This window comes from Heloderma suspectum, chromosome 2 (genome assembly GCF_057233095.1).
Source record: "Heloderma suspectum isolate Gila_16-S chromosome 2, 16-S_ref, whole genome shotgun sequence".
Lineage (NCBI taxonomy): Eukaryota > Metazoa > Chordata > Lepidosauria > Squamata > Helodermatidae > Heloderma > Heloderma suspectum.
In genome coordinates this window covers 358,531,849-358,555,958 of record NC_139459.1, presented here as the reverse complement: position 1 = coordinate 358,555,958, position 24,110 = coordinate 358,531,849, and the positions used below count along the sequence as shown (strand labels likewise).

General features: G+C 54.0%; 1 protein-coding gene across 17 annotated transcripts in view; it reads left to right on the top strand.

Moving 5' to 3' along the window:
* Window positions 1-23,721, top strand: part of BAG6 (BAG cochaperone 6) — a 28,382-nt gene extending 4,661 nt beyond the window's left edge. For 7 of the 17 annotated variants that reach the window (XM_084841026.1, XM_084841022.1, XM_084841021.1 and 4 more), the window contains 24 exons: window positions 502-619; window positions 1,624-1,814; window positions 3,542-3,595; window positions 6,301-6,375; window positions 6,486-6,703; window positions 6,971-7,100; window positions 8,325-8,522; window positions 8,628-8,904; window positions 10,024-10,110; window positions 10,241-10,351; window positions 10,496-10,608; window positions 10,722-10,806; window positions 11,332-11,672; window positions 13,274-13,616; window positions 14,551-14,720; window positions 14,834-14,887; window positions 15,605-15,707; window positions 15,802-15,926; window positions 17,726-17,872; window positions 18,442-18,501; window positions 19,114-19,254; window positions 19,360-19,467; window positions 23,116-23,262; window positions 23,402-23,721. In XM_084841026.1, coding sequence (XP_084697152.1) covers window positions 502-619; window positions 1,624-1,814; window positions 3,542-3,595; window positions 6,301-6,375; window positions 6,486-6,703; window positions 6,971-7,100; window positions 8,325-8,522; window positions 8,628-8,904; window positions 10,024-10,110; window positions 10,241-10,351; window positions 10,496-10,608; window positions 10,722-10,806; window positions 11,332-11,672; window positions 13,274-13,616; window positions 14,551-14,720; window positions 14,834-14,887; window positions 15,605-15,707; window positions 15,802-15,926; window positions 17,726-17,872; window positions 18,442-18,501; window positions 19,114-19,254; window positions 19,360-19,467; window positions 23,116-23,262; window positions 23,402-23,500 — 3,495 coding nt within the window. In that variant the 3' untranslated portion in view covers window positions 23,501-23,721. Of the gene's footprint in view, window positions 1-501; window positions 620-1,623; window positions 1,848-3,541; window positions 3,596-6,300; window positions 6,376-6,471; window positions 6,704-6,970; window positions 7,101-8,324; window positions 8,523-8,627; window positions 8,905-10,023; window positions 10,111-10,240; window positions 10,352-10,495; window positions 10,609-10,721; window positions 10,807-11,331; window positions 11,673-13,273; window positions 13,617-14,550; window positions 14,721-14,833; window positions 14,888-15,604; window positions 15,708-15,801; window positions 15,927-17,725; window positions 17,873-18,441; window positions 18,502-19,113; window positions 19,255-19,359; window positions 19,468-23,115; window positions 23,263-23,401 lie in introns of all 17 variants that reach the window. The other 10 variants (XM_084841019.1, XM_084841016.1, XM_084841017.1 and 7 more) reach the window with 5 other exon arrangements.
* Window positions 23,722-24,110: the final 389 nt, after the last annotated feature.

The following is a 24,110-nucleotide window of genomic DNA, read 5'->3' as shown; positions in this document are numbered from 1 at the left end:
TTTGGCCGTACAAAATAGTATCTCCTTGAGCTCTCTGGTACAGGGTATGGGTTTAGGGCATACTCCCTGGTGCCTTCCAGATGTTTTGGACCCCAACTCCCATCAGCTTCAGTCAGCATGGTCAGTGGTCAGGAATGCTGGGAGTTGCAGTCCAAAACATATGGAGAATGCCAGGATGAGGCAGGTTGCTGCAGAGCGACCCTCCTGTGACCTTGCCTATGGGTAGGAGCTGCGCTTTCTGTCTCTGGCATGTGTGGCACAGGTTGGCCAACTTGTCAGTATCTCAGTTGCACCCTCCTGTTTTAATAGATTGTCTCCTGTAATAGCTTTTTGCCACTCAGGTGCTGGTACCATAAGGAAGTGGTACAGTCCCCGGAAGGTTTAGAACTTCTTAGGCTAATGAGACGGAGGAGGGGCCAAGGATTGGCCAAAGAGTAATGGCGATGGGGGAGGGACGGACTTTTGCTGCTGGACCTTTTCCGTTTTACCTCTGCTTTGCAGATCACAGTGAAGGAGTTCAAGGAACATATTGCAGGCTCGGTCAGCATTCCCTCGGAAAAGCAGCGCCTCATCTACCAAGGGAGAGTCCTGCAAGATGACAAGAAGCTGAAAGAGTACAGTGAGTGGGCAGGAGGTTGTGGGTCAAGATTGGGGTGGCTGCACGCGGGGAGCAGATAAGGAGTGACTCGGGGAGGAATCTCAGGGCATTTGATATGGGGAAGGGGCACAGATGAAATTAAAGCTCTGAAGGTCACAGGGGGCCTCCCAAAAGGCCCTCAATTGCTATCACAAACATAGTGAAATGGAAGCATTGTCTAACGTTCTTGTTATGGAATTGTTTTGAAGTGTGCTCGAAGCAGCTGATGGCTCTGATGCATGCACCATGTAATGTGGAGCTCTGAGTTTTAGAAACACGCCCACTGCAGCTGGCTTGGGGAGACTGCACTTTTAAGCAGGGAAAGGGAGGGGTGCCTAACCCTTTCCCTGCCAGCTGTTTTTCATTCAACATTGCTTTTGCGCCCCCACGCCCCAGGGTTGTTTTTTTAAAAATTATTACTAGCAGAGTTCCAGGCACATTTTTATCTTTGTCAACATAACGTTTGTGAAGCCAGTGCGGGGCAAACAGCTTGGCAGGGGATGATTTTGAGCACAGAAATGGCCGGCAGAGAAACGGGTTAAGCATTCCCTCTGTCGCTATTCCATGTAAGATAAGATTCCGGGGGGGGGGGCATTGCTCGAAAAGAGAAAGAGAAACTCTTGGGGCTTCACTACATATATTGCTGGCTGGGGGATTATGGGAGTTGTGGTCCAACACATCTGGAGAGCACCAGATTGGGGAAGGGTGTACTATTCAAAGATGGGACAATGCAATCCTATACTGGTTTACTCAGAAGTAAATCCCATTGAACTCAGTGGGGCTTATTCCCAGGTAAGTGGTTACAGGCTTGCAGCCTGAGAGACAGTGGCAAGGATGCTAGAGACATCCCTGCTTGGCCACCAAGCTCACTGCCCTTGCTTGTGTGAGTCCTTCTCGGGCAGATCTACCCTGCAGGTTCATTGTGAGGAGAACACCCGCTAACCCTTGCGATCCCCTCTTCTCCTGTGCTCTTGTCTTTGTGGCAGATGTTGGAGGCAAAGTCATCCACTTGGTGGAACGTGCACCCCCTCAGACACAGTCGCCCTCCTCGGGGGGTCCCTCCGGAGCCGGCTCATCCTCCGTCCCTCACAATGGCGCAGGCCCTCGGGGGACGGGCCCCACGGTGCACGACCGCAACGCCAACAGCTACGTCATGGTGGGAACCTTCAACTTACCAGTAAGCATTATGGACCCGCAGCCAGCCACACAAGTGAGTCTTAGCTAGAGGGTGCTGCACTGCAGGGGGAGGGGGCGGATCGTGCCTCCCCACAATGCGTTGGGACCCGCCCCCCCCACCCCAGTAGAAGGAGGAATACGCTGGTGCTATGCTATGCATTTGTGGGGAGGGGGGCACCAGCGTATGAGTCGGAGTGGGCTTTGTAGCGTGGTGCCCTTACCTCCCGCATCTGTGCAGAGTGGAGTCAGTGTTGGGGACTCTCACCCCAGGCACGCACCTTTTAGGTCTCTTGATGCAGTAGGAGAGAAGGCCGCTTCTCACTTGATCCTGTTGTCCGCCCCCTCCCTCGCCTTCTGCGGCGAGCCATTCTCCAGATCTGCCGCACGACTGGTGAGGGACGGCAACAGGACCAGAGAGGGAGCAGGTTAGAGTAGCCATGGCAGCCTTCTCCCCTACTATTTGGGAGACCTGTAGGGTTGTGTCCTGTATCCAGAGTAAAAAGTGGCGACCCTAGTTTTGCATCTGCTGGGTCCCATCAGGTAGAAATTTCTCTCTTTTGTATCTTCGTATTCCTAACCTCTTGTTGTATCACGTGGGCAGCCTGCATGACTTTAGATGGACTGGGCAGGTGGGGGTGGTGGGAGTGTTTCCTGGTGGTGGCAGCAGTGTGGGGAGTAGTGAGGTAATGCCAGGGCCACTTTTGATATTACACACGCTTGCTTATATGCTTTGACCGATATCACTCAGGCTTGTGGATGAGTCCTCTTAAGATGCATATTCCGTGTTCCACATACTTGCAGATCTAATGGTGCAATCCCATGCGTGCCTGCTCAGCAGTAACCCTCATTGAACTCCTGGATAAGTGTGTACTGGTTTGCAGCCTAAGTGTGCCAGCCCACCTTTCAAAACACATTTTCAGTGACCTGTTTTTGGAAGGGGTCCTGGAATCCTTGTCAGAAAATGGCTAGCTGTGGTCAGGCCTGATACTGGTTCTCTCTGTGAGCCTCCACCTGTGATTCCACTGGAGCACAGAGCAGTGTCGAATGTGCCCAAATTTCAGCTTCCTGACAATCCCAGCTTTTAAAAAATTTTTAAATCCAAGTTTCAAGCCCTTATGACATTATTCTTGAAAGTGTGCGCACAACGCCTGCTGAACTCTTAGATCCCCAAGAGGTGGTTGAATAAGATGGCCATTGTTTGCAGGTGGGGTTTCAGTACCCTCCATAGCTCATTGCTAGTTCTGATGACAAACAAAACTAAACAAAATCATACAAAATCTTACCCTTTATGCAGGCCTTGGATTTCCACCTTCCCTGGCACAGAAACTGAATTGCCTCAGCATAGTATTTCTTCTTCTTTTTTTAGTACATAGTGTGCACACACAGTCTTGAATAATATTTAAATACTGAATAATAATATGTCTGGACCAAGAGAGAATCTCATGGGAAATAAATTCTAGTATGCATCTCTGACCTAGGCTCTGGGTGTTACCAGTGCTAAAAGAAAGTATCTTGCAAGTACTGTGTAATGTCAGAAGAGACCTCGAGGGGTGGGGTGGAACCCCTGGATGATATAGTACTTGGGACTCCTGTGTTCCCTTGCCTTTCCTTCTGCTCCATTTTGTTTTCTCTTTTCTCCTTCATCTCCTTTTTCCCATCTTTTTTTGTTTTGTTTCTTTTAATTTATTTCCCCTGTCTCTTCCTTTTCTCACCCCCCGCTTTCCAAAGAGCGATGGATCATCTGTGGACGTTCATATAAATATGGACCAGGCTCCCATACAGGTACAAGCGGGACGGGAAGGATGGAATTTAAGGCTGAAAGATGTGGTTGGGGTGTGTGTGTGTGTGTGTGTGTGTGTGAGTGAGAGATTTAAAAATATGTGGGAAGGATCAACTATATTTCAGTAGCATCTCAGTGATGCTTGGTTTTCTTGGGAGTTCTGCATTTCCATAAAGGGATCCTTCCAGTAGTAGTTACAAGTTAACAGATCATAGAAGTGGCACCTGCCCAAAATTTGTGGGAGTCTTGAACTGTTGTTCAGATGTAGACTCTGGTGTAGTGCAAGGTGACCTGGTCAGTTGACAGCTTTGTTGACCTTTTATTTGACTTCAGCCAAATATTCCATGAAGTGAAGAATACCCTGGTGTAAGTGGCAACCTACCTTTTTATTATATAGCAGCGTTATCTGAGGTTATCTGGTGGTAATGGCTGGAGCGAGGGGCAGGAGTCAGGCTGGCTGGGTGTGTCTCTCTCTCTCTCTCTCACATTCCCACATGCAGTATCCCTGCTCTACTTGGGAGAAGGTTCCCTGCACTGCTATTCTGTCCGAAGAGCTTCTGCTTTTTCCCTTCCCAGTCTGTTTATGTGGCTTCTCTTTATGAATGCTTCTCTGGGTGGCATCGCAGAACAGGAGCACAAGTTCAAGAGGAAGCATGAAGCAAACGCATGCACACACATGATCCTTGCAGCAGCCTGGGCCCACCATTGCCAGCCAGCCTCAGTTTGACATGAGTGGTGGTTGTAGCTCCATTTGCTGTGCTGTGAATGCGAATGGTCCATACATTTCTGCCCCTGAGGACCATGGAGCGGGGGGAGCAGTCCGATTTTTCTGGGTGCCTTTGGTGAGTTGTCATGCTTCTGCCTTGGTCTGGTCTACCAGAGGCCCTGCAGACAAGCCTGCCTGCCAGCCCAGAGTAGAGTAGAGTGTGTCCCCGTCAAGTGACTGCCTGCCGTCCCATCCTGGTGCACTTCTGGGCAGTGCTGCGTCTGGGGAGCCTCTGATAAAGGAAAGCTACTCTGTGCATGCATGGGGGCGCTTTGCTCTTGCGTCCTTTTTGAAGACATCTTCCCCATTGGAAAAGAATTCTGCACATGGTCCAGGCTGCTCAGGCTTAGGAGAGACCTTTTGTAAACTGAAGGTGGCAGGTCACCACTGCCTAGGAACCTGGGGCACCACAGCGTCAGTGCCATTTACTCTGGGAAGGTGGGGCCTTCCTGTGGGCGCAAGTGCTATGTAAGGCTTCTGGGAGTGATTGGGCTCTTCTGGTCATTTTTTGTAGTGATCATACTTATGTTTTTGTTTTGTTCTGCTGAATTCATGTTTGCAATTCATGGTTCTTATTTGACAGGTCAGGTTTGGCTTCCTCTGTCAGGAACTTGTTTCATAAGAACAGCCCCAACCTCTTGGCCTGCCCCCCCCAGCCCATTTTCTTTCAACAGAATTTGTGCTGGAGACAACTCCAAAGGACTGTGTCGCAAGTGTGTGGATTCAGTTTTCTACTCAGTGACCTTTGGGAAGGTCGCTAAAGGAACTTTGAGAGGATTTTAAGTTTTAAAATCAAATAGTTGGTCACTACTTACCCCAGTCTGGTGCTTTACTCTGTTTACAGAATAAAAGAGATCCAGTGTAGTGGTTAGAATATTGGACTGGGACTCAGGAGATCCGGGTTCTAGTCCCCACGTGGCCATTAAGTTCGTTAGGTGACTTTGGGCCAATTACCTACTCTCAGCCTAACCTACCTCACAGGCCTGTTATGAGGATAAAACGGAGAGGAGGAAGACCATGTAAGCTGCCTTGGGCTCCTTGCAAGAGGGAAAAACGGCAGGATAGAAGTGGGACCAACAATAATGCTGCTCAAGGCGTTTTGCTGTAACATCAGTATTGCACAACGCCTATAACATAGCACCTGCTATGGGGGTCCTGTGGCTTCACCCTGGTGTTTAAAATACAAGGAACAAAGCAAGAATGGTCACAAAACATCTCTGCACAACACCCAATAATTTCTGTCTGTGGCCAGACAGAAAGCTAGCTTGAAAAGAGACGGCTTTCCTCCTAAAGGCTCTCGGAGAGCTCTAGCGGGCTTCTCTAGGGGAGGGAGTTCAGAGGGGAGGTGCCACTACGGGTGAGGCTGTTCCCTAGCAGCCTCACCTGTTCCCCCATTAGACTTTTGGGGGCGGTGGGGTGGGGGTGCCATTCCTGTGACAGGCAGGGACTGTCGCTCAGGGGTGGAGCATCGCCTTTGTGCGCAGCAGGCTGCAGCCTCAATCCCTGGCATCTCCCGTTTAAAAAAATAGGCCCCAGGAGCGCCTTGGCACTCCCTGAGCTGCTAGAGCGCCACCCCCAGTTCGAGTGGCTGATATTGGGGTTCGATGGACCAGTAGTCGGACTTGGCAGATGGCACCTTGCATTCTAGGAAGGGGCCTCTGAGGCACCCACAGTTAGGGGAAGGGGGTGTCAGGTGGGAGGACTAGAGGAGGGCTGCAGACTTTCTGGCTCCAAGCGCTACTTTGTCATGTGGCCCCTGTGAGCAAATCTAAAGGGGGGACAGGAGGGGCGTTGGGGATGTGGTCCGAAATGACTCTGTGTTGGACTCTTATGGGGTGGGGCGTTGCCTGTGTAGACCCCACAGTCTTGTCTGAGGAGGGCGCTGGAGGGGTTCTGATTCCGGCAAGATGGAGCCAGACTCCTCTCCTCTCTCGGTTGCAGAGCGAGCCTCGAGTCCGCCTTGTTATGGCCCAGCATATGCTGCGGGATATCCAGGGCATCCTGAGCCGGCTAGAGGTGAGCCAGACTTTATCCTTGGGGTGGGTGGTGGTGACATAAGAAAGGAGCATGGAAGTGGAGCAGGGATCTGCTTCTAGGCAATGAAAGTTGCAGGCCCCCCTCTTCAGGGTCACACCAACGGCCAGGCCGCATCGGGACCTGAGGAGACGCCATCTGCCAGCCATGCAGAACGGGAGCTGATGGAGGGCGCTGAATCTGAGCCTCTCAGTGAGCCCACGCCTGCAGAGGAGCTGCCCCCGAACGGGGCTGAGGCGCCCCCGAACGGGGCTGAGGCGCCCCCGAACGGGGCTGAGGCGCCCCCTGTGGCTGAGGCTGCTGCACCCAAGTAAGGCGCGGGCCCATTTCGTGGGGAGGGGAGTTGGGGTAGCCCAGAGGCCCTGCCAGGGGTCTGGGCTGCCGCCCTTGTTCACTGCTGGGTGGGATGGAGGCAGGAGCCAAGTGGGAATGCTGGGCAGGAACCAGGCAGGGCTTGTCTGAGGAGGGTTTGGGCCCAGGGAGGAGGCCAGGGGCAGGCAGGCCATCTGTCTCTTTGGCCAGGGCCTGAGTGCAGGAGCCCAAGCGATGGCTGAGCATCCTCGTCTCTCCCTGGCAGCCACCCATCGCCAGGCGAGTATGTGGAGGTGCTGGGCGAGCTCCGCGGGGTGGAGAGCAGGCTCCAGCCCTTCCTCCAGAGATACGAGGAGATCCTGGGAAGCGCTGGCACTGCTGACTACAACAATAACGTAAGCGGGGCTTGGGGGGAGGCGGAGTTGCCTTGCGCTATGTGGCAACAGGAGGACCTGCAACGTTCCTCACTCTGTGCCTAGTTCCAGAGCATCCCAGAACATTACGGAACCGTTTTTGTCCTCACTTCCTCGGGATGGATCTGTTCAGTCGGTTTCCCCGGCACATACACCTCAGTTTCTTTCTTTCTTACATTTTTATGCCGCCCAGTTGTCAGAAACCTGCCAAGTAACTAGGACCTCTGTGTGGTCTGACTTTCTCCTGCCCACCCCCACCTTCCTTTCCATTAAGCACTTGAGTGGTGAGATCAGTGCGGGGCCTCGGCCCACCTGGACTTGTGGCTTGGATGGCAGTAGTCCGCGTGGAGGCTGATGGTGGTTGCTCCTTGAGAAGGAAGGGTCTCTTGCACGTGCTCAGAGGCACCTTATTCTGTAGGGCTGAACCTTGGGGGTTTAAAAGAGGCTCTGGGTCTAGCCCTTGGTGAGTGTCTCTGCCCCCCTTCCCAGCGTAGGCTACTCTCATGTCCTGTTCCTGTGCTTTTGGGACAACCTTGTTTTGTCGGAAGGAGAGAGAGAGAGGCGTGGGAAGAAGGTCGGCTTGGTCTTTCGGCCACACTATTCCGTGTATCACGTGGCAGCTGTCAGAATGGGGTGGATGGAATAGCCAGCTTCACTCCGTCTGCCTGGTGGCCCTTTTCCTAGCACAGGCTCGGTTGGTAACCACTTCGTCCGGCCCTCTGAAATAACTTGTTGCCTCTCATGCTTACCCGGGGTCCCTCGTGGTCTCCTGTCCAGGGAGCCAGATGCCTGACTTTTCTCCTCCTGAGAGCAAGGCCACATGCATTTAGCTCCAGCAGTGTTGCAGTGTTACGTGCTTCCAGGCTGTTTTCTCAGCCCCTCTCGGTCTTACCTATTTATTCTAAGTATTTTTATTCTACTCTTCAGCCCAAAAAAGGCTACCGGAGCAGCTCACAACCAATCAGTAAGCAAGACAGTCACTGCCTGCCTGCTTACGATATGACAAAAGAAGACATGACACACAAGGAAAAAGGGATGGGGAGGGAAGAAGAAAAATGACGCAGACCTTGCTTTCCCATCTTCTGGGGGGTGAGGGATGAGAGTTTCAAAACACTGAATCCTGTTTGCACTCCTTCTCTCTTCTTCCTGGTGGAATGTGGAGCCGGGGCCTGCTTGCTCTATTTCCCTGCCACTTATTTTTGCCAGACTGACGGCCGTGAAGAGGACCAGCGAATGATCAACCTGGTGGGGGAGTCGCTGCGCCTCCTGGGGAACACCTTCGTCGCCCTCTCGGATCTGCGCTGCAACCTCTCCTGCAGCGCCCCCCGCCACCTCCATGTGGTGCGGCCCATGTCCCACTACACGGCCCCCATGGTGCTGCAGCAGGCGGCCATCCCCATCCAGGTGAGGGGGCTCCTGGGACTGGGGGCCTCCGCCTCGCCTCCAGCAGCAGCCACAGATCTCTGGGCGCAGCCCGTTCGTGCCTCACCAGCCTGTCTCTCGCCTCAGATTAACGTGGGCACCACAGTCACCATGGCTGGCAACGGGGCTCGCGCAGCGCAGGCCAGCTCAGAAGGGTCTGCTGCCCCCCAGGCTGCCACTCCTGCTCAGCTGGGCACTTCTAGTCCATCAGAGGCCAGCCGGCCCTCCGAGGGGCCGCCCCCTGCCTCCTCCCCAGGGGCCGCCCCTACTCAGACGCAGGCCTCCCAGACGGGCCACCCCCGTGTGATCCGCATCTCCCACCAGACAGTTGAACCTGTGGTCATGATGCACATGAACATACAGGGTGAGTCCTTTGCGGGGCCCTTCCACCAAGGAGAAGGGGCGGGAGATGTCAGCTCCCTTCTAGTGTTGGCTCGTTGGGCTGTTTGGGGAGTGGTGGGTTGGAGGGCCTTGTGAGGTAAGAGGTGTCGGGCCCAAGAGGTCCTCCAGATGGCTTCTGCATCTGCTGTTCTTGGAGGCCGTCAGTGCCCCAGCCGTGGATGCCCGCTGTCTATGTGGTGTTCGGCCCGCTTAAGAGCTGGCATAGCGAAAGTGTTCCCTGTTCAAATCTCACCTCCACTGTGAACTCGCTAGGTCAGCCTTGCCCAACCTGTTTCTCTCCAGGTGTGTTGGACTGCAACTCCCATCATTCCCGGCCAGCATGGCCTGTGGTCAGGAATTCTGGGACTTGCAGTCCAACACATTTGGAGGGTACCTCCTTGGGGAAAGCTGACCCAAGTGCTCTTAGATGAGCTCTTCTCCTCCCCTGCAGGTTTGATGAAATACAGGGATGATAATACTGACCTACGTTACAGGGTTGTTCTAAAGATGGAGATAGTATGAGATGGATAGTATGAGATGCATGGCTTTGAGGGCTTTAAGGGAGCCGTACAAGTGCCCACCTCCACCCAGCCCAGTGCCCTCCCTCCCACTGTGGCCGGCTGGCTGAGCCCCAACAGCCCACAGGCAGTGCCTGGTGGCCCTGCAGCCCCCTCTCGTGATCTGTCCCCAGCCCCGCTTCTCAGTTGTTGGCCACGTCCGGTCTTGGAGAGTCCGTGTAGTGACCAGGGCTTCAGGGCAGGGCTGGGCCACTTGTGGCCCTCCTGATGTTGGTGGACTGCAGTTACCATCATCCCTTGCCAACCTAGCCAATGATGAGGGGTGATGGGAGTTGCCCGCCCCTGCTTTGGGAACACCGGAAGCAAGCTGCCTCTTTCCGAGTCAGACCCTTGGTCCATCTTGCTCAGTCCTGCCTACACTGAGTGGCAGCAGCGGGTCTCTGGGATTTCAGGCGGGTTTTTCCAGCCCCACCTGGAGGAGTCAGAGATAGGGCCCAGGACCCATCTGCATGCAGAACAGGGGCTCTGCCGCCGAGCTGCAGCCCTTCCTCCTCAGCAGTGGCCTTGCTTTCCCCCCTCCTCAGACTCCGGCTCCCCGATGGGAGGGAGCGGCTCTGGTGGAGTGCCGTCGGCAGGACCTCCTGGGCTGGCTGGGCATGGCCAAGGAATGGGTAAGGAGAGTGGAGACCCCCGATGCTGGGAGAGCCTGGGGCTGGGACGGGTGTGTGGCTGCACGGCCAGCCGCCAGGGCTGTGGGCTGCTCCTGGCCGAGCCTCCTGAGCTTGCCCCCTTCCCCTCTAGGCGGCCCTGCTCACCTGCCGCTCCCCAGCCTCCCGCCGGAGTTCATGCAGGCTGTGGCCCATCAGATAACGCAGCAAGCTATGGCAGCCGCCGCCTCTGCTGCTGCTGCAGGTAACAACGCAGGGGCTGGGGGAGGGGAAGCACAGCAGAGGATGGGGTGGGGAGAGGCACGTAGGGTCCCCTCCTCCTCTGCGGTGACCTGGAGAGCCGGGCCCAGATTCTGAGCGCAACAGACTTCCCCTTCCCGCCTCCTAGGCCAGCAAGTCCCCAGCTTCCAGTCGGCTCCGACACGCGTTGTGATTGCCAGGCCCTCTGCTCCTTCTGTTCGGCCGACGCACCCTGGGTCGCCCCAGGCACCAGGACAAGGGGTGAGCACATGCCGGGGGGGCTGGAGATGGTGAGGCCTCTTACCCCATTTGGGAGTAGTGATCCCCCCCGGAAGGGGGAAATCTTTTTCCTCATCTTTCTCCTCCTCTTCCAGGGCCCTGGCCTGGGTGGGAACGCTTCGTTGGCCCAGATGATCAGTGGCTTGGTGGGGCAGCTCCTCATGCAGCCGGTGATAGTAGGTATGTGGCGAAAGGTGGTGGGGAAGAGCCCCCAAGCATTGAGTGCTGCTTTTGTGATGTTGGCATGTAGAAACCCTTTGATCGTCATGTCCGGAGCACCTAATGTACACTCACCCTAACTGGTGTGCAGAACCTCTGGCCCTCTGGGGTCTCCCAAACAGTGAGGTCCTCTCCCTTTCCCTCATCCTCTGCTTGCCCAGTGGTTTCCCTGCTGTTCTAAAAGGTTGAGATGCTTCTCGTAAGGCTTAATCACTGTCAGAAAGAGATTTCAGCGAAAGCAATCTGGTAGTTTTGAGTTTTTGGCCCCACACTTTTTGCTTTTGGCCCCAGTATGGGTATGGAATTAGTAGTTGGCTAGCTGAAAGGAAACAGTTAAAATCGGGTTAGTTGTCGGTGCCCTTTGGAAGGGAGGTGAGCAGTCAGAGATCCCAGACCAGGTAAGTGGGGCATCTTGAAGTGCCCAGGGATGGACCAGAAGTTGTCTCTTCCCCTTGCCTAGAAGCCCTCTCGGTCTTTCCTTCCCAGCTCAGGGCAGCGGGACATCCTCCTCCTCTTCCGCCAGCACCCAGGCTACCTTCAGCACCAGCCATTCCACTTCCCCACCCACCGCCTCGGCCAGCGCTGGCACGACAAACACTGCCACCACCGCGGCGGGGGGCAGTTCGGCGGGTGCCCCTGGAGGGCCCTCCCCCTCTGGCCAGCCTCCGACGGCTGCCGCCGAGCTCCAGTTCTCTCAGCTGCTGGGCAACATCCTTGGAGCAGCAGGCTCCAGCGTGGCCGGGGTGGCTGGCGTGGGCTCCCCCACCATCACAGTGGCCATGCCGGGTGTCCCTGCTTTCCTGCAAGGCATGACGGACTTCCTTCAGGTGAGTTTTGCTCCTAAAATTCCTTAATGCCTAGCAAGTGGGCACTGTTTCAGTTGGACACTTTACCGCCAGGCTGAGGGGTAGTGGCGGTGTTACTTCTCACAGATATATTTGGCTTTGGTTTTTCGAAAAATAGGAACATGTGCGAGTGGGAGGGGGGTGGCAGCAGAGGCAGTCTCGCAGTTAGTTTCTCGTTTTCGAGCCGTGGGTCATTCTTCAGAATGTGAACCTGTTTGAGCAGCAAATTGGCCCTTTGTTGCAACCACTGTACCTTTTGGGGGAAGGACTGCTGAGGCCCGTTCCCTGGACCAACTGGATGTTACAAGGGATCCTGGGGTATCTTTTAAAGGGAGGGGTGATGCATGAAGGCCCTGCAGCTTGCTGTACAGCGATAAGCAAAAAACAAGACAGCTCCTGCCTGCAGGATCACAGTTCAGTAGATACGATACACAAGAAAAAAAAGGGTATGTGGAGGGGAAAGGAAAAATGAGCAAACTCAGGCACCAATTCCTAAAGGTACAAAACTCATCTTCCAGTGACTAGGGGGGATGGAGGCGGCAGCGCCGAGGGGGGAGAAGCCAAATTAGCTGGTCTGAAAGTTGACTCATTCCACACACAGCGCTGGGCTTAAATGTCACCCTGTGTTAGCAGAACCCCCACTCTGCAGATGCACCCGGAGTCCCCCTCTTACGTAAGTGGTAGAACTAGGTCAGCCTTCTGGGGCACATCTGGAGGCCGCCAGGGTGGGGAAGGTTGACCTAGGTAACAGGACAAGCTGTATTTCATGGGAGCTGGTCTGCTGTCATTGATCTCCTGGAGGGCTGCCTGGTGCACATGGAGGGCTGGGGGACATTGCTCCCTGGAGTGGGGCATGCGTTATGCGCAGAAGGTCCTTGCTTCGATTCCTGGCATCTCCACTTAAAAGGCTCTTCAGCTGGGAGGGCCCCTGTCTGTCTGTCTGTCTGTCTGTCTGAAACCCTGGAGAACTGCTGCCAGGCCAAGTGGACGACAGCGGGTCAGGTGAATCGGTGGTTTGACTCCCGGCAATAAGGCTGCTTCAGCTGTTTGCATCTGTCCGAAATGGAAAAGTGGTGAGATGTTGATTCTATGCAGCGGAGCATTCTAACTGAAATTAGGAAGCTGGGCCGTTTGGACGGGGGCTCTGGCAAAAGAGGTGACAGTCCTCCTGGCTGTCTGGGGGGGATCCGGTCCACACAGTCCCGAGGACAGAGGCCCTACGAGAGGCTGAGCAAGTAGTAAGCGGAAAGCACGGGCAGCAGTGTGCTGTCATTGGCTGTGCAAAGGCCTGTCCCGCTTTGCTTCGTCTTTCTCGTTTACTGGGATCACCTTGGGGATGAAGACGCCAGGCCCTCAAGCGGTCTTGGCAGAAAATAGCTTCTTGCTGCCACTGCTTTCTCAGGCTATTTCGTTGTAGATCTAGAGGTCAAGCCCTATTGATCCTAGGCATCCAGTGGTAGCCCCTTTGATGTCTTCCATCATGCCTTCTTCCTTGTTCACGTTAGCAGGGGACATCCCAGCAGCCTTTGCAGGTGCTCTGAGCACTGCTGCAGTCCCTGAGCTCCCCCTCTTTCTCTCCCCAGGCAACGCAGCTGGGGGCAGCTCCCCCACATCCTCCCGAGCAGGCGCCGCTTCCGCCACAGCCGGCGGCCTCCCCCCCGCCACCACCTCCTCCCCTTCCCCCCCCGAGCGGCACAGAGGTGCCACCAGCCGGCGTGGGAGGTGGCGGCGGCAGCAACGGACGTGGCGGTGCCTCGGCGGATGCACTGCCGCTCGAGTTCTTCACCAGCGTAGTCCAGGGTGTGCTGTCCTCCATGATGGGCTCGCTCAGCGCCCAGCAGGGCAGCACTGAGAGCATCGCTGACTTCATCCAGCGCCTGAGTGGCACCAGCAACATCTTTGAGCCGGGCACGGAAGGGGCCCTTGGTAAGGGGAACACTTTGACACTTGGTTACGGAGGGCCTGCCAGGCTGGAGAAGGCTGTCTTTTGCCCATGATCCTTCCAATGCCTTGTCCTCCTGGTGGCAAGATACTCTGCTTTCCAGAGCCCTGGGTGCCCCAGACCTCATGGTGGACTCTTCTTTCTTAAGAGTTTTTAAATTGGAGCCTGGACGGTCACCGGTTGAGAATGCTCAAGCAGTGGGTTTCCTGCATTGGCAAAGGGTTGGGCTGGATGACCTTTGAGGTCACTTCCAGCTTTGTGACTCAGTTCTGCTCCTTCTCCCTGAATGGAGAGATGGACTGGGACTCAACTGAATCCCAAATTGTGCTTGTCCTTGTTCTTGGTAGCTCCTTTACTCTGCTCCTTCCACCTTCCACCCACACTTTCCTGCTGCCTCTATGCTCAGTCCCTTTCTGAGCACCCCCGTTCTCAGTGGAGTCTCCTAGAGGTGGTGGTGATGATGATATTGTTCTTGGGCTTTGAGTCCTCACTTTCTCTGCCCTTTCAGGCAGGCCAGTCATCTTCTCCCTGTATTTTAGGTGGGGAGTTCAGGCCAAGGGCTTTTAATAATGAGCTCATGGCTGAGGCAAGGTTAGAAACAGGATGTCCTGGCTTACAGCTCAGCCTCTTAGTTGCTCCATGCCCCTGTCAGTGGCATCTAACCACTGGAATGATGGAACCTCAGCTCCTGGCTGGCCTCGCTTCCTTTTCCCTGGCTGGGCGCGAGTGCTGCTGTGCTCTTGCTTCCTGGGGAAACCCCGGGGTATTGTGGCTGCCTCTTTGCTTTCCTGGCCTTCCAGTGGTGCTGTGGGCCAGGAAGAGGCCTCCTAGGTTGAACCAAGAGGGCCAGAGTGGAGAGTTGGTAGCTCTCCTTTCCCCCCCTTTCCTCCTTCATTTTTGCGCCTGTCCGTTTTCCAGGCTTCTTTGGAGATCTGCTCTCTCTGATCTGCCAGAACTTTTCCATGGTCGATGTGGTGATGCTCCTGCACGGGCAGTTCCAGCCGCTGCAGCGGATCCAGCCCCAGCTCAGCCACTTCTTCCGTGAGGAGTACCTGCACGGCCACGAGCCCACTGAGCGCAACGTCCGGGTGAGACAGCCTTCCCCTGTCCCGGTCCCCTGCTCTTCCAGCTCTGCTGGTGCTTCTCACTCACGTTCCTCTTGCACTCGCTGACAGCCACCCCTCTCTCCCGGCTCTTCCAGATGGCCACTTACAGTTTGATCAATGGCTTGGAGGAGTACATCCGCGAGAGTTTTGTAAGTTTCACTACCCCCCCCCCCCCGTACCAGCCTTAGTTCTCAACACCCCCAGCAGTAGCTGAGGAATGGGAGCAGACCCTCTCTGGTGCTTGCAGAGATGAAGCTGGGGATTGGCTTAGATTGGCTCCGGCCTCTTCAGTAATGTCTCCTGGTCGCATTGAAATTGTTGGGCTGTCCTGGGAGGTGTGCGCATCCCACATCTTCACAATCATGGTCAGAGCTGTGTGCTTTTTAAAAAGGAAAAAAGTTGAAATTCTGTGCTGCAAAGCAGTATTCTGCAACCTGCAATAAATTATGCATCAAAAGGGGCGGGGGGCGGATGTCCTTGCATGTGTCCTCGTATTTTTGCATAGCAAAGAGCTATGTGGGAGACTGAACCCCTGCCCCGAACAACTGGAAACCTTCTACCACCCTTCTTTCCTTGCACTTCCTTTCACCCACCGGCACAGCTTTGAGGGCTAGAAACGTCATTTAAAAAGTCAGCTAAAAATAAACTGAGGTTCTCAGAAAGCTGAACTTTGCACCCATGATCCCACCCTGCAGGGCTTTTGTGCTCCCATGGAATCCGGCAGACACAGTCCTGGTGATGTACAAATGCATTTGCAGCCCTGTTCGCGACAGAAGCAGGCTGCCGAGTTGACTTCTCCTTGCAGTTTGGGTCTCCAGTCCGGCCATGCCCCCCACCCCCTGACCCCTTCTGCTTCCACACCCCAGGCCTCTGTCCGAGTTCATGACGGCGTCGACATCACCCGCACCAACCTGGAGTTCTTGCAGGAGCAGTTCAACCGCACTGCCATGCACATCCTGCACTGCACCGGTAGGGAGAGGCAGCGTTCAGGGGGCTTTCCAAGGGGCCCTTCATCGTCTCCTCCTCAGACCATCTCGCATGTCTCGCTCTCCTCCTCTTCCAGATAACACCTTTGGGCACCGGCTGCTGGAGCTGTGCAACCAGGGCCTGTTTGAGTGCTTGGCGCTGAATCTCTACTGCTTGCGGGGAGAGCAGGCAGCCCTGACGGCCGTCGTCAGCGACCGCATCGTGAGTGATGCCAAGCTGTGTCCCGTTCCTGCCCCAGGGGCCTGCCTCGCCTTGGGCTGCCTCCTCCCAGGGGTGGCTGGGGTGTTTTTTCCTCCTCTAGAGGTGCTAGAGCCAGTGGCAAAGAGGGGAAGCTCAAGAGCTGTGGCGTCCCCTGATGATGCTTGTGGTCTGTGGCCAGAATCATGCAATGAAAGTCGAGGTTAGGATTCGGCAAACCCATTCGTCTAGGACATGGGTTTGTAAAGTTGGAAAGGGACATTTAGGCCACCGAATCCCACCCCCTGCTCATTGCAGGAATCCAGTTTAGAGCACCCCGAAAGATGGCTGTCCAGTCTCTGCTTGGATACCTCCAGCAAGGGAGAGCCCAGGACCTCCTTAGGCAGTTGGTTCCATTGTATGACTCTTCTGACTGATGGGAAGCTTTTCCTGACATTCAGCTGAAACCTGCCTTCCCATAACTTAACACTGTTTTTTTGTGCCCTGGAGTCTTGGACGGTAGAGAACCGGTTGTAGCCCTCTTTTGTGAGACAACCCCTTAGGTACTTGAAAAGTGCTATCATATCCCCCCTCCATCTTCTCTTCTCAAGGCTTAACATGCCCAGTTCCTTCCATCTTTCCTCATAGGCCAGAGTTTCTAGTTCTACGGTTGAGACTTGTTGAATATGATGTGGAAGCCATTGGGGGGGAACAAAACCCATGCTGTATAAAGTTGTGCTCTCCTGATGAGTGTGGCCTGATTTCCACATAACGCTAACCCATGGTATGGGTTGTTGAATTCTGGCTTGCTGAGACATGTGAACATGGCCATGCTAACAAACCAACATTTGTTAACCATGAACAACCCAGAAAAAGAACCTATGGTTGTTGGGTTGTGGATTCTGGGTCGTTTAAACCATGGGTTGTCGTTACGTGTAACCCCAGAACTGGGTCCCCACACATAGGTTCTTTCGTCAGGCTATGGAGGTGGCAGGCAAGAACAGTGCAAAACAAAAAACCAGCTACTCTACATGCCAGTACTAAAGCGCCACAAAGGCATTTGGGATGCAGAGAGGGAGCAAGTGAAGGAGAAGGGGAATGAACAACCCAGGGATTGAGAAAACAGGTTATTTGATCATTTGCCAAATGCTGGGTAGGATGACAAACTATGAGTTAGCTGTGGTTAAACCAACCCTGGCCTAGTGTTACGTGCAAACCAGGCCCATGTGTGACACTTTTGTGTCAGGCTGTTTCTAAGAGGTCCCCAGGGTGGTATATGTGGTGGCTGTCCCAGTTTTTTCTTCTCTGCAATCTTGTGAGGTAAGGTAGGCTGACAGCGAGTGACTGGGCCAAAGTGCCGCCCATTTTGCTTCACACCCAAGAGTTGAACCTTGCTCTCCCCCAGTCCAGGTCCAGCGCACCATCCATAATATCACACTGGTTTTCAAAGCTAGCACGTTTTTGAAATTGTGAAAGGCCCTGAAATCATCTTATGCAACCAAATCAAGTTCTGAAGTGGCCCTCTCCTTTCTGAATCATCAGCCTTAAGGACTAGCAACTTGTCCTTGCAAATTCTGAGAATGTGAGCTTTCACTGTGTGGCAGATGGTACCGCTTTGATAAAGCATTTTATTACTTTGCTGTGAATTTGCCCCAAAGGAATTGTCACTTGTGCTGGCAGGAGGCCAACTGCAAGGCCTTGGAGGGACTTGGCCTTCTTTCCTGAAAATGGCTCTTTTAGAATAGCAGCTTGCCACGCATCTGGTTCTCCTTTCTGGTCTTGACGGCCCTTTCCCCCTCTCTCTCGGCCCATCCCGGCGGCAGAGGCGAATGTCGGCAGATATGAACCCGTCCTTGGTGAGCTGGCTCACCACCATGATGAGCATGCGCCTGCAGGATATCCTGGAGCACATGCCCGTCACAGAGGAGCAGGTCCTGCAGTACGTTCGCAGGGTGGGCGACCCGCCACAGGTGAAGCTTTTGGGCCACTGGAAAATCTGAGAGGGGGCTGGGGGGAGTGGGGGGGGGTAGGGCTGTTAGCTCCAGGAGCTGGTCAGTGGCCTTGGGGGACCACAGTCTGTGCTCTTGGAGGCCATTCTGCTCTGCAGGAGGTGGCGCGCGGCAGAGGGCAGGTCTTAAAGCATGGACAGCCCACCCCTTCAGGGGCAACCAGGCTCTGCAGCAAAGCCAGCATGGTCAGTAGCAAGGGCACTGTGTTTCTGGGCGCGTGTTCAGGCGTGGCTGAGCCACTCAAATGCACATGTGCCGTCTAAAGGGAGCGGCTGAAACGCGAGCGGCTTCTCTCCATTCCTCAAAAGCACCTTGATTTTTCTGCAGGAAAGCCCCCTCAGCACTCTTTGGTCACAGTTGGGTCCGGCTACCCACCTTAAGAGCCAGAGGGCTTTGGGGACCATGTCCTGGCTCGAGGGGCTGCTGGCTGGGCAGGAGCAGAGCAGCAGGGCCTGGGGAGGACGATTGTGGGGACGGGCATGTTGGAGGGGTGGATAGGCCCTGATATGCTCCCTTCTTCCTGTCCTCAGCCCACTCCTGAAGAGCCCATGGACCTCCAGGCTGCAGAGCAGCCCCCCGAAAGCCTGCAGGTGCGAACAGGAGGGAGAGGCCTGATGTGGCAAGGCGGAGGGAGTTGCGAGTGTGTGTGCGGGCAGATACCAGGCATGGCAGAGCAGGGAAGGGGGTGCATGATGGTGATACTTCCTATGTGTCTGGCTCTTCCGCGTGCTGGTGTGCGTCAGTCACCAGGGATATTTATGAGAGCCCCCTCAGGGGTAGGCAACTCTTTGTGTTCCCCTCTTGCAGGCAGGGGGCTGTGGCTGCCTTGTCCCAGCACCCCTGCCACATAGGGTGTGGTGGAGGCGAACGTTGGCACCAGAGACTTCCTGGTCCCTCAGCTCAGCCTCCCAGCTGCTAGCACATTGAGAGGCATCCGAAAGATCCCAGTAGCTTCCTCCTCCGGTGTCCGACCGTTGGGTCGCCTGGCCCAGGGTCCTCCACTGGCTGGGTTCTGAGCTGAGGTGGCAGGCGCTGAGCCTGGCATCTCATTGTGTGTGCGAAGGTTGGGCTCGGCCTTTGTGCTCGGCCCTTGTGCTCAGCCTCTCCCCTGTGCGGAAGGGCTCTGTGTGGGCGCGAGCGAGTGCTGCGTGCATTGAGGCAAGGTCCCCTGCCCTGTCCATTTTCTCCTGCCCCTCCTCCAGCGCGAGAATGCTGCCTCCCCAGCCCCAGCCACTACCGCAGAGGAGGCCATGCCCCAGCCGCGAGGGGAGCCGGAGCACGAGGAGCCCCAAGGAGAGCCCCCCGCCCCAGATGTGGAGCCCTGGGCTGCGGCAGTGCCCCCGGTGAGTTCCCTGGGGGGGGAAAGGGGCCGTGGAGGGGGCGTGCCCTTGGCAGGGCATGCTCCGGGCTTGCTCACAGATCCCTCTGTTTCCTCCCCCCCCATCCAGGAGTGGGTGCCCATCATCCGGGAGGACATCCAGAGCCAGCGCAAGCTCAAGCAGCAGCCCCCTCTCAGCGACGCCTACCTGAGCGGCATGCCCGCGAAGCGGCGCAAGGTGAGGCTGCCCTTCCCAGGGGCAGGAGACGTGCTGACCATGCGGGTCCAGAAGGATGGGAGTTGCAGTCCAGCAACCCCTGAGGCCCCTTCATGGATCACTGCCTTGTTGTGGCGAAGGGGCTTGCGTAACTCAGTGAAGCCATAAGCTATGCCGTGCAGGGCCACCCAAGACTGACAGGTCATGGCGGAGAGTTCTGACAAAATGTGGTCCACTGGAGGAGGAAATGGCAACCCACTCCAGTATTCTTGCCAAGAAAACCCCATGGAACGTATCACAAGGCTAAAAGATATGGTGCCGGAAGATGAGCTCCTCAGGTTGGAAGGTGTCCAATATACTACTGGGGAAGAGCAGAGGGAATTTCCAAGTAGTGCCAGAAAGAGCAGAGCAGCTGGGCCAAAGCCGAAAGGACACTCAGCTGTGGATGTGTCTGGTGGTGAAAAGAAAATCCGATGCTGTAAAGAACAGTATTGTTTAGGAACCTGGAATGTCAGATCAGTGAATCAAGGTAAGCTGGAGGTGGTCAAACATGAGATGGCAAGACTGAACATTGACATCTTGGGAATCAGCGAACTAAAATGGACAAGCTTAGGCGAATTTAATTCAGGTGACCATTATATCTCCTACTGTGGGCAAGAATCCCGTAGAAGAAATGGAGTAGCACTCATAGTCAACAAAAGGGTGGGAAAAGCAGTACTGGGGTACAGTCTCAAAAACAGGCAATCTCAGTATGAATCCAAGGCAAACCATTCAACACACAGTAATTCAAGTCTATGCCCCAACCACTGAGGCCGAAGAAGCTGAGGTTGATGGGTTCTGTGAAGACCTACAACACCTTCTAGAGCTAACACCAAAAAAAATGCCTTCTTCATCACAGGTGATTGGAATGCTAAAGCAGGAAGTCAAGAAATCACCGGGATAACAGGCAAGCATGGCCTTGGTGTACAAAATGAAGCAGGACAAAGGCTAATAGAGTTTTGCCAAGAGAACATGCTGATCATAGCAAACACTCTTTTCCAACAGCACAAGAGGCGACTCTACACATGGACATCACCAGATGGTCAATATCGAAATCAGATTGATTACGTCCTTTGCAGCCAAAGATGGAGAAGCTCCATACAAAAAGTAAAAACATGACCTGGAGCTGACTGTGGCTCAGATCATGAGCTTCCTATCGCAAAATTTCGGCTTAAATTGAAGAAAGTAGGGAAAACCACTAAACCATTCAGGTATGACCTAAATCATATCCCTTATGAATATACATTGGAGGTGAGGAATAGATTTCAGGGATTAGACCTGATAGACAGAGTGCTTGGGGAACTATGGATGGAGGTCCGTAACATTGTTCAGGAAGCAGCAACTCAATCCATCCCAAAGAAAAAGAAATGCAAGAAAGCAAAGTGGCTGTCTGATGAGGCTTTATAAGTAGCTGAGGAAAGAAGGGAAGCAAAAAGCAAGGGAGAAAGGGGAAGATATATGCAACTGAATGCAGAGTTCCAGAGAATAGCAAGGAGAGACAAGAAGGCCTTCTTAAATGAACAATGCAAAGAAATCGAGGAAAACAACAGAATGGGAAAGACTAGAATTCTTTTCAAAGAAATTGGAGATCTCAAGGGAACATTTTGTGCAAAGACGGGCATGATAAAGGACAAAGAAGGCAGAGACCTAACAGAAGCAGATGAGATTAAGAAGAGGTGGAAAGAATACACAGAAGAACTATACAGGAAAGATCTTAATGTCCCTGATAGCCATGATAGTGCGGTCACTGAACTTGAGCCAGACTTCCTTGAGAGTGAAGTCAAGTGGGCCTTAGGAAGCATCACTAACAACAAAGCTAGCGGAGATGACAGTATTCCAGCCGAGCTATTTAAAATCCTAAAAGATGATGCTGTTAAAGTGCTGCACTCAATATGCCAACAAATTTGGAAGACTCAACAGTGGCCGCAAGACTGGAAAAGTTCAGTTTACATTCCAATTCCAAAGAAAGGCAATGCTAAAGAGTGTTCAAACTACTGTACAGTTGCGCTCATTTCACATGCCAGCAAGGTTATGCTCAAAATCCTACAAGCTAGGCTTCAGCAGCATGTGAACTGACAACTACCGGAAGTACAAGTGGGGTTTCGAAGAGGCAGAGGAACTAGAGATCAAATCGCCAACTTTCGCTGGATCATGGAGAAAGCAAGAGAATTCCAGAAAAATGTCTATTTCTGCTTCATTGACTACGCAAAAGCCTTTGTCTGGCTCACAACGAATTGGCAAATTCTTAAAGAGATGAGAGTACCAGACCACCTTACCTGTCCCCTGAGAAACCTGTACGAGGGTCAAGAAGCAGCAGTAAGAACCGGACATGGAACAACTGAGTGGTTCCAAATTGGGAAAGGACTACGACAAGGCTGCATATTGTCGCCCTGCTTATTTAACTTATATGCAGAGTACAGCATGAGAAACACTGGGTTGGATGAATCACAGGTTGGAATTAAGATTGCCGGGAGAATTATCAACAACAGATACGCAGACGATACCACCCTAATGGCAGAAAGCGATGAGGATCTAAAGAGCGTCTTGTTGAGGGTGAAAGTGGAGAGCGCAAAAGCTGGTTTGAAACTCAACATTAAAAAAACGAAGATCATGGCATCTGGCCCCATCACTTCCTGGCATATGGAAGGGGAAGAAATGGAAGCAGTGACATATCTTATTTTCTTGTGCTCCAAGATCACCGCAGACGGTGACTGTAGCCATGAAATTAAAAGACGCTTGCTCCTTGGGAGGAAAGCTATGGCAAACCTAGACAGCATAGTAAGAAGCAGAGACACCACCTTGCCGACAAAGGTCTGTCTAATCAAAGCTATGGTTTTCCCAGTAGTAACGTATGGCTGTGAGAGCTGGACTATAAGGAAGGCTGAGCGCCAAAGAATTGCTGCTTTCCAACTGTGGTGCTGGAGAAGACTCTTACGAGTCCCCTGGACTGCAAGGAGGTAAAATCATTCCATCCTAAAGGAAATCAATGCTGAGTGCTTATTGGAAGGACAGATCCTGAAGCTGAAGCTCAAATATTTTGGCCACCTAATGCGAAGAGAAAACTCCCTGGAAAAGACCCTGATGCTGGGAAAGACTGAGGGCAAAAGGAGAAGGGGACGGCAGAGGTTGAGATGGCTAGATAGCATCACCGATGCAATGAATATGAACTTGAGCACGCTCCGAGAGAGAGCAGAGGACAGGAAGGCCTGGCGTGCTATGGTCCATGGGGTCACAAAGAGTTGGACACGACTTAATGACTGAACCCTGAGGGTTGGGGCTGGCTGGCTTCGTGGATCTGTATTGGTTCTGGCCTCTAGCCATGGATCCTTGTCCAGAACCTGGAAGGGCAGAGATGCTGAGCCTCCAAGTCATGGCTCTCCAAGTGGGCCCTATCCGTAGGCACAAGTGGAACCCGTCCTGTGGGGTGGGGGCCGGATTGGCTCACTGCTGGAAGAGCCGTTGCCCCCTTTGGTGGGGGGTGGCTTTTTGGCCTGTTCGGGGGGGGGGGGGAGTGCTGCTGCAAGGAGCCTGCCCCGAGTCCCCAAGTGCTGTGGGGCAGGCAACCTGCTGCTTTTGCTTGGCTGTAGCCTGCCTTGGGAAATGTCGGATTGTCTCTCCCTTCCTCCACAGACGATGCAGGGCGATGGGCCCCAGCTGCTTTTGTCCGAGGCGGTTAGCAAAGCTGCCAAAGTAGCTGGCGTAAAGCCCCTGACGAGCACCGAGAGCCTGAGCCGAGACCTTGCTGAGCCAGCGCTGCAGGAAGGCTACCGACAGCAGGTGGGGGACGTGTCTCCAGCGGGACTGAGCGGGAGATGCAATTCTTAATTTTCACCCCAGCAAGTGTCTCTTTACCCCCCAGTGATTTGGGGTCACCAAACTCATCCCCTACGCCTTTCTCCCCCTTTTTCTCTTCCAGCTGAAATCTGATTTGCAGAAGCGGCTGCAAGCGGATCCTAGCTTCACTCCCCAGCGGTTCCCCAATGCCCAGCAGGCCTTTGTGGCTGAGGACTCGTAATGGCTGCTGCCCAGACCCTCCTGGGCAGGAGGCCCACTCCCTCTGGGGCTTGCCTCTTTGCCCTTCATGCACGATGCAGACAGCCGCTCTCTTCTCAGGCCAAATATTTAAGTTCCTCCCCATCCCCCCCCCCCAGTTGCTGTGACCTTTCTCCCCCAGTGGAGTGTCCCAGTTGCTGCTGAAATCAGTAAATAAAGCCACTTGTCCCAGGGCCTGGTTGTACTTGTGTCCCTCAATGTTTTTTGTGTGCGGTGTGCTTAGGGGGAATAATTAGCCTCTTGGTTTGTAGCTCCCCTTGGGTCCATCTGCATAATTACCTGTGGAATTATTTTGCAGAGCTTGTTTTCATGCCTGTGTTTTATGCAGTGAAGTTGTAAGCAGGTAGCTCTCTGTCCAGACCTTTCTCACATGAAGGCTTTCAACAAAAAGTTGCATCTGCTTTAGCTTTGTTTTGCCTTGGTAGGATGTCCACCTACCACACTACCTGTGCACAGTTAGGCAGTCGCACCACCATTGTTCCCACTCTTATGGTGACCTAAGCTTGCACTGGTGTTGTTATGGATCAGCAGGCAGACTCTAGAGACTGTAAAAGCAGCAGTATTTTTCTTCA